Source organism: Antechinus flavipes, chromosome 4 (assembly GCF_016432865.1).
Source record: "Antechinus flavipes isolate AdamAnt ecotype Samford, QLD, Australia chromosome 4, AdamAnt_v2, whole genome shotgun sequence".
NCBI classification, from domain to species: domain Eukaryota; kingdom Metazoa; phylum Chordata; class Mammalia; order Dasyuromorphia; family Dasyuridae; genus Antechinus; species Antechinus flavipes.
The window spans coordinates 316,630,798-316,639,885 of record NC_067401.1 but is presented as its reverse complement, the minus strand read 5'-3'; the positions used below and the strand labels follow the sequence as shown (position 1 = coordinate 316,639,885).

General features: G+C 33.6%; 1 protein-coding gene across 1 annotated transcript; it reads right to left on the bottom strand.

The window, feature by feature from the left end:
• Positions 1 to 2,206: 2,206 nt before the first annotated feature.
• LOC127559578 (trace amine-associated receptor 6-like) lies at positions 2,207 to 3,244 on the bottom strand. Its single transcript, XM_051993464.1, has one exon. The coding sequence runs from the start codon at positions 3,242 to 3,244 to the stop codon at positions 2,207 to 2,209; it is 1,038 nt and encodes a 345-aa protein (XP_051849424.1).
• Positions 3,245 to 9,088: the final 5,844 nt, after the last annotated feature.

The window sequence follows — 9,088 nt, the reverse complement described above, 5'->3', positions numbered from 1 at the left end:
AGAGCATTAGATTTTAACTTAAGAAGACATGGATCCTAATTCTGCCTCAGACTTTTACTAATTGTGTGACGATACTGGGCAATCACTGGACCTCTCAAAGCTCTAATTTGTTCCCCTACAAAATAAGAACATTGGATGCCATGACTTCTAAGTCTAAAGTGATACTTCTATCCTTAGAGCTTTTAACTTCACTCCCTTGTTTGGGCTTATTTTATTTTTCTTTGTATTTCAGTTATTGGTGTGTATAGCTTTCAAATAGATTATAAAACACATGATATGTATATATATAAACATATATGTGTGTATATAATATGTATATATATATGATTCTGTTATTGTTGTTCAGTCATTTTGATCTCTTCATGACCCCAGTTGAAGTTTTACCAGCAGTTCATTTTATAGGTGAGAAAATTGAGGCAAAAAGAGTTATGTTTGTCCAAGGTCACACAAGTAGCTAGTATCTGAATCAGGTTTTAAACTCAAGTCTTCCTGATTCTAGCTTCAGTGCTCTCTCCCCTATACCATCTAGCTATCTTATGTATGTAAATATCCAAATATTCATCTATCTATCTATCATCTATGTAATCTTTGTATCTCCAGATTGTGACACAATGACTCTCAAATAATTAGGGTTTAAAGACATTTTTGTTAAATTTACAAGTAAACTAATCTGTTGTAATGTCATTAACAACAAAAATTTACTGAACTTCAGCATCACTTGTATGTGGGCTTCCCGCTAGGCATTATTGAATGAAGTCATAGAGTAACGAGCAGGACAATGGGCCCACCACTCTGGATTTATGGGAGCTAATAGCCCATTCATATTTACCCAAACATGAAATTTTCTCCCTGCCAACCAACACCTAAAGAAGGAACTTATACAGTGTGCTAAGCTTGGGAACTTCCATGTTAAATTTTAGTATAATATTCTAATATTTGTGAACTCCATGACACAATATAAAACAACATGTGATTTTTTTTCCTTTGTGGAAAGAATTAAAAAATGTCATTGCCAGAGAGAAACTTGTAATGACATACATATGTACTTAAGTAAAAAGTCATATGGCATTTTCTTCTGAAGAAGGAAAAGTAGAAAAATGATTTCTTCTCATAGACATATTCTATGTCCTCTACTTTAATTGTAGGGAAAGGATGATTTATTGTATGTTTGTGTATCACCCAGGTTGTTGGATTACAGTATTATGTATTTGTCCAGTAAAAATATTTGTTGAATTGTAAACTTTGCCAAAACAAAATCAAGAAAAACACTTAAATAGTTTACACTCCTCTAAGCAAAACAAAAACAAAAAAGCATCAATAACCAATTGCTGTTTAGTTTCCTCACATTACAAGGAAAAAGTCTAGAGACATATAGTCAGCCAAAATATTTTGTAAATGAGTTGATTAAAAAGTAGCATCAGCACAGCACACAGTTTTCAGAGTGTAAGGAAAAAAGTGATATCAGGGAATTTTCAAGCCCTGTGTCAGCCAGAAAAGAGAGAGGGTAGGGTATTGCTATACCAGCTAGGAAGCAGAGATAATATCAGTAAGACAACCATTTTTAGAAAATGATCTCTCACATATCACACACTAGAACTTAATGTAATTTAGTACCCAATAAAAATTGCTCCGGTCAGGGTGTTACTTAATTAATATTACAAGGAAATATTAAATTGTGCTTTTTCCTTAGGCAGGAAAAGAAAGAAAATCAGGCTTTTCCCAGAGGCTACCAAGCTGTGTGGGCAATTAGGAACAGGTAGAAACTAGTGCACACAAAGAAAATTAAACAAATAGGAAGATGCAGAAGAGTGAGAGTTGAGACATTTCTCATGATTTTGGGAAATTTTGGAGACAAAAAAATGAAAAAAAAAAAAAGAAGCATGGTTTAAAAACACACATCAGAAAAAAAAGAGTAGTGGAATCAAAGAAATAAGTGAGCCAATAAGTCAAAGTGTTGTTTAGAGCAAAGGGAATAATGTTAATCTTTGTAATATCTGTTAGGAATTTTTTTGATACTATAAGAAGCACATAAACTTCCAAAATTCTGAAAAGCATTATGACCTGGCCAAAAGGAAAAAAAAATGATTCCTTTTTCACCTTTTCTAAGAGGTTTGCTAATTTAGTTTAGTCATTTAGTAATTCTCAATTAATAAAAGAGAATAGTTTAGAAAATTGTAAATATCAGGAGAAATTCAAGTTTTTATTCTCATTCAGAAAACAAATTAATGACTGAAGAGTCATTCTGTAAGATTTTGCCAGTGATAATGAGTTTTATAGCTTTCTGAAACCAAGGGTAAGAGAAAGCATAAATCAGGGGATTCACAGATGAGTTATAATAAGTAAACCAACAGCAAATCTCATAGACATAGGTAGGAGTAATGAAACCAAGAAATGCATCAATTAATGAGTCAAGTGAATAGGGTAACCATGAAATTAGAAAAGCAATCACAGCAACGCCCAGTGTTTTTGCTGCTTTTCTCTCCCTCTTGGCTACTCTGGCTTTGTAACTATCTGAGGATGAAGATTCCCCTTTGCTACTTGTGTTTTCTATCTTCCTAGCCTGAAATTTAACTATGAGAAAAATCTTAGAATAAAGAATAATCATAACTAGACTGGGTATGAAAAACAACAGAAAATCTATTATGATCCAGTTTTGATTCACAGCAACCTGACAGCCTCCCACACAGGTGAGAGCACTTACTAATTCCTCCAGTCCATCATCATTGATACCTGTGTAAAAAACAAAACCACTGTAAGACATAATGATGGTCCAGGAAAGAGCAATGCATAGTCCAGAGACAGAGTTGGTGAACTTGGTTGGATAGACTAGAGGGTCTGTAACAGCAATATATCTATCAATAGAGATGAAGCACAAGTGAAAGACAGAAATATAACAAAATGCCACATCCAAAGTGCTATGCAGTTTACAGTAACTCTCCCCAAAATACCAGCAACTCTCCACTGACCTGACCATGCTGAAGGGCATTACAAAGACTCCCACAAAAAAATCAGCACAAGCCAAGGAGGCAATGAGAAAATTGGCTGGAGAGTGCAATTGCTTGAAGTGAAGAATGGAAATCATGACTAAAAGGTTTCCAAACACAGCCAGCAAAATTCCAGAACCAAAAGCCAGGTAGATCAGGAGTCGAGATCCCAGGGAGTAGGGAGTCTGAATGCAGGACCCATTGATGTTCTCATAGCAGAACTGTTCAGGTGCAGACTGGGAACTATTGCTGCTTCTCATGATTCTTATTTTGAAACTTGTAATGTTTATGACCCTTATGATCACACAGAGTTTGCCAATGAAATCTATTGTTTTGTAAGAAAATATTCTGTTAAGCTGTTGTCCATACAGGAAATACCCTTTAAAGCAATAGGAACCTTTTCTAGTTTAATTAATAAAAATTAGAGGCAGAATTATCTTATAGGACCAGAATTTGTTGATACAGTTCAGAGAGTAATGTTAATAACTTAGAAAAATGCAAAAAAGTAATCTGTTTTGATGGTGTATTGGAGAAACTTGCCTTTTGATCTTCTAGACTAGAGGTCTATACTTCTGAGAAACTGCCTTTAAGTAAACAGCAATAAATTGTGGTGCTATCCATATCAAGGGGTTTCTTTTATTAATATGCCCTCTTCTCTCCTCTTAAGCTTTTCCTCGAATTCCCTGAGCTCTGAAAAAATCAGCCAATGAAACCTCATCCCTGAAAGGCCATTAGAGGGAATCCCAATAGTAAAAGGTCCCGATAGACTATTTTTTCTTCCTTCACTAACCATTATTTAGACACTTATTCTGAGAAAAAAAAAAACTGTGGGTTTATCACTTGAACTTATGTCCTCTCAGTGATGTGATCTGGTAATCATAGAGATTTGTATAAGCTATGATAGTTTATGCATATAACTGTGTAATTCCTGACAGTCTCCAAAGATTCTGTCTGCCAATATCAGTCTCTTTAGCTTCTCTATTAATTGCAAAAGAAGCAGAAAACATAGTTCAGAAGTCACAATACCAACAAAAATTCATAGTTGAATATCCAGCACTTTAATGCTATGAGTGCTACCAGTATAGACCTTAGCCAATCCATACCTTCCCCATAAATTTGAAAAATTAGGGTACAGAATGAGACATGGGCATATATGTAAATAGGTCTATATATAAATATGTGTTGTTGAATTGTTTTCAATCATGTCAAACTTTTTATGACCCCATTTGAGATTTTCTTGGTAAAGATACTGCAGTGGTTTGCCATTTCTTTTTCCAGGTCATTTTTTACAGATGAAGCACTGAGGCAAACAGGGTTAAGTGACTTGTTCCAGGTCACACAACTAGTAAAGGTCTAAGACCAAATTTGACCACTACCAGATGTGCCATCTACCTGTTTCATATAAAGATGCGCACGCGCACACACACACACACACACACACACACACACACACAAACCATTATATTGTTATATTTACATGCATCTATCTATTGATGAAGTCCATGCTGAAAGTTGTTTTAAAAAATGGAATACTCTTATCTTCTCAAAGATTGATTCATTAAAATTTTTTTTCTAATTTCTCTTTGGAATGGAAAGTTAGGAAGATTTATTTTTTACAACCATTTACTGGCTTTCCTGTCATGAGGTTTTGAAATGAATTTGGCAGCTTTGCCTTGAAATCAAATAGATTTTTTTTAAATGAGAATCATCAGAACAACATAGTAATAAGAATTAGTTTCAGGATTTGATTTTCATTATTAATATCAGTGGCTATTCCCATGAGTTGAATTTAAAACTTCAGAATTGAAATCAGATTTTAACATTTATGTATCATTGCATTAAAGCATTTATGATAATACGGCTTTGGGGAAAGACAACTAAAATTGTTATTTGATTTATGTTTCTACATGTATCTAGTATCAAGAGTCATTTGCTTCTTGATGTTTCAGTAAGTCTGTTTCAAAATAGTAATTAATATTTGAATCTGAAAAGTGATTTGAAGAATTCAAAATATGTGAAAACAAGATTTTTACTCTTTGGCATTCCATTTTATTTTGATATTGAGGGCAAAAGTGATCATGTTCAAACTCAGTGTAGCAAGGCTAAGAAAAAATATGAAAAAATTATTGTAGGATCAATATTGTACTTAAAAAAAATTCTTCATTTACTGAATTAGTTTGGACTGAGAAAGCCAAGATGGAAGAACTTGGGGGCACCACAGACACCTTATGACACAGGAAAGACATATTTTGGGGGTTTTCATGAAGAAGAAGTTTGAACCAAATTCTTTACTTCCAGGGGACTTCTCAGCATCTGCTTTACCAGCAAGGAAACAGTCCAACAGAAAAGAGTGTAATCAATTTGGATGGGAAAGATTTAGAAATATCCAATTGGTAATGGAGTCTTCATAATGTGAGCCTGGAACTATTTGACAATTAAGTGGCACAATGTATAGAGTAGTGGATTTGGAGTTGGAAAGACCTGAGACCAAATCCTCTCTTAGGCATTCATGGGCTTTGTAACGCTAGGCAAATTAGGCAAACTGCCTGATGTTCAGTTTCCTTATGTGTAAAATATTTATTTATTTAGAACATGTACATATAAAGAACAAAGTTTCTTAACCTGTGATTCCCTTTGACATGTGTATGAATGGGGATTTGTACATTTGATTTGCATGCCTATTTTAAATACCTATATACCTGCAATCTCATAAAGACTTCTCACATGAAAAGGAGTCATGAGTAGAAAAAAAAGTTTAAGAAGCCCTGATTTAAAAGATCACAAGTCTGTGAAAGGCTTTAGAAATCATCTCATTCAGCTTCCTCATTTTATGTGTGAAGAAACAACAGATCAAGAGCAACAATGTGAATTTTCCAGAATGAGAAAAAATGTTAATGTTAGAACTGACATTTGGACTCAGGTCTGTGGACTTTGTATGGATTACATTCTTTGAGAATAAATGTATTCCTTGATTTCTCTTAATAAGGTATAAATTGTGAGAAAATAATCAAGACTTTTTTAAAATAACAGAAGAAGGGTATAAGAGGTCATAAGAATGAAGTGGTAGGAGAAGTATAAATTAGATACCTATTTTTTCCCATGATCTTAGGAAGACAGAAAAAGAGTTTAAGGAGTCCTGAGAATGAAATAGCAGGGAAGTATGAATTATATTCCTATTTTTCCTATGAACAATTGATATCTCTCCATATTCATAATCAAGGAAGATATCAATCTTCAAGTTTGGGCACAATGACCTGGCAAAATTTTGTATGGACTTGTGATAAAGATTGTGCTAACCTATGGCATAAAGATAGTAGGAATTTTGTATCTGTACAGTCTTAAGTCTTAAGAAATATTAAGATTTGATTTTTTTTTTTTACATATGACAGTACAGCAGATGGTGTTATTTGGATCCTCTTTTATCCCAGAATATCTCTCCTGAAATGAAGAACTGAGTACCAAGAACTTCTGCAAAATTTATTAATTCCCACTATTGTCTGATATTTCCTATCAAATACTACCATATTTTAAATTTGTCATACTTTAAAAAAAAAAAAAAGAAAATGACATTCCATGGAATTGATGACTACAAAGTCAATAATAACAAAAAGTTGTTGTTTACCCATTCTCAAAGAGGTCTATGATATTAGGGAGGCAATGCCATGACATACAAGTGAATTGGATTTAAGTGAGGGAGGGCTGTGCAAGGTCCCCAGCCTTATCTTCTTCTCCAGAATCATCTGAGTCCAATGATAAGATATAGATCAGGACAACTGGAGATGACCCTGCAAGCAGTGGGAAACCCTAGGCTAATGCTCAATGGATGTTGAAGGCTAAATAAGAAATAAGGCAGAGATTGGCCTTTTTTGCCTAGTTTAAAAAAAACAAACAATCAGGGAGACAGACCCTCAATATTTTTGGCAAAGAAACAGAAATAATTGCTATTTAGATTCACCCTGCACCAATCAGGGCTCAGAGAATGTCCAAGTGGGGCTTGGTCTGGGATCTAATGTTGTTCAATCAATAAGAGCCAGATAGATTTGGATTAAAGGCATGGTCCTAAATCTTCAACCCCAAAAAAATCTTGTGAGGTTTAAGCTATAAAAATTTACATTCCTTTGGGCAAAGCATCTGCAGATAAGTTTATGATAACCTATATAGGCAAAAGAAAAAGAAGGGAAAGGAAAAGGGTAGGAAAAGGGAATGGAAAGTAGAAAAGAAGAACTATGTTGCCCAGCTGGACAATACCAGTTGTGTCCCCAGTAAGTTAGCTGCTACTCCTATTCCTACTTAGAGAGGTTGTTGTTTGTCCATTCTCGAAGGGGACCATGATGCCAAGGTGGTGATACCATGCCATTTAAGTGAACTGGATTTAAGTGACAAACCCCCGGGCAAAGTCACCATGTTATACCAAAAATAGAACTTTCATAGTTGCAACATATCTGATAGCATGTGGTAGACAACAGCTCTATCTATGTATACACACACATACACTTATATGTATATATATATTCATATCCATCTACATATTCATTCTATATAGTACAATTGAAACTTAAAATTGTGGCAGATAGGTGGGATACTATGGATAGAATGCTGGGCCTGGAGTCTAGAAAATTTATTTTTATGAATTAGAATCTGGTCTCAAACATTTAATTAATTGTATAACCCTGAGGAAGTCATTTAATTCTTTTTTGCCTTAGTTCCTTATATGTAAATTGGAGAAAGAAATGGCAAAGCACTGCAGCATTTTTGCCAGGAAAACCTCAAATGGATCTAGATGTGTTGGACCTAATGGAAAAAACAACCTTAAAACAATAATGTCCCATATAAATTTTATGACTTTTAAATGACTAAAGTAGCCTCCCATATCAATGTTGGTTTGGTTATATTATGTCATTGAATTATATTGTCACAACTACTAGGAGTAATGGATACAATTATGAGACTTAAGTCAGGAAGACTGAATTCAAACCTAGCCTTAAACACTTATAATCTTCGACAAGTCACATTTGTTCTTTTACCTCAGTTTTCTCAATTGTAAAATAGGGAATAATAGCACCCACTCCCTAAAAGTAGTTGTGAAAAATAAATGAGATAACATTTGTGAAGCACTTAGCACAGTGCCTGGTATATTTACTATATAAATAGTTGATATTATTAAGAAGGAATGGCATAAGAAACAATGATTAAATCCACTTAGATAACAAGAACAACAACAACAACAACAACAAAAAAAACCCTGTATAGGTCTGAAATAACTTTGAGTAGACCTGTCATTAACTTGAATGTAAAAAGAAGCCAAAGACTGTTAGGATAGAAAACCATTGTTACTGTATGAACTGCTTTCAAAGGAAGACAGCTATATTACTGACCACAGGTAGCACTATTCTCTAACTTCAAATTCTTTTAGGAAAAAAAAAAGAAAGAAAATAAACCAACAAAAAAGTAGCAATGTAAATATAAGATACAAAATAGAGCTGAAAACTTTTTTTAAGGCTATTGATTCAGATAAATACAACAGTTAACTACAGAAAATTAAATTGGTCAGACTCATATGTAAAAAATTTTAAAAATAAACTTTTTGACAAGAAGAAAATATCAGACATGTTCTTGGAAGAAAGCAAAATAGGAAAATAGGTACATTTTCTACTATAAATGAAAGGCTAATGAAATCAGGAGATTATAAAATATTAATTGGAGAAGAAAAAAGGCCTTTTACCCTTTGGTCCAAGAGTGGATTGATGAAGAAAAGCAAAGATGAAATAAGATAACACAAGAAAAGGAGTGCAACTTTAAAACCAGCTTGTAAACCCTATTCACATGTAATTTCCCATAGTACACCTATTTTATGAAACCTGAAATCTGAAATTGGAATTGGGAATGAATGGAAAGAGGATACTTTTATCTCATAATAATCCACTTGTTCCATTTTAAACTTTGTACTGTTGCAAATTCTTCAACAAAATTTTTTTTTCATAAATCTAATCTATTCCTGAAGAGTGACCACTGAAGGAAATAATAATCAAGTTAATTGATCTTCGAAACCAAGGGTAAAAGAAACATAAATCAGAGAGTCTATGGCTATATGTTGGGATGATAAA

Coding starts and splice junctions, on each gene's coding strand:
- LOC127559578 (XM_051993464.1), bottom strand. CDS start 3,244: ATGAGAAGCAGCAATAGTTCCCAGTCTGCACCTGAACAGTTCTGCTAT.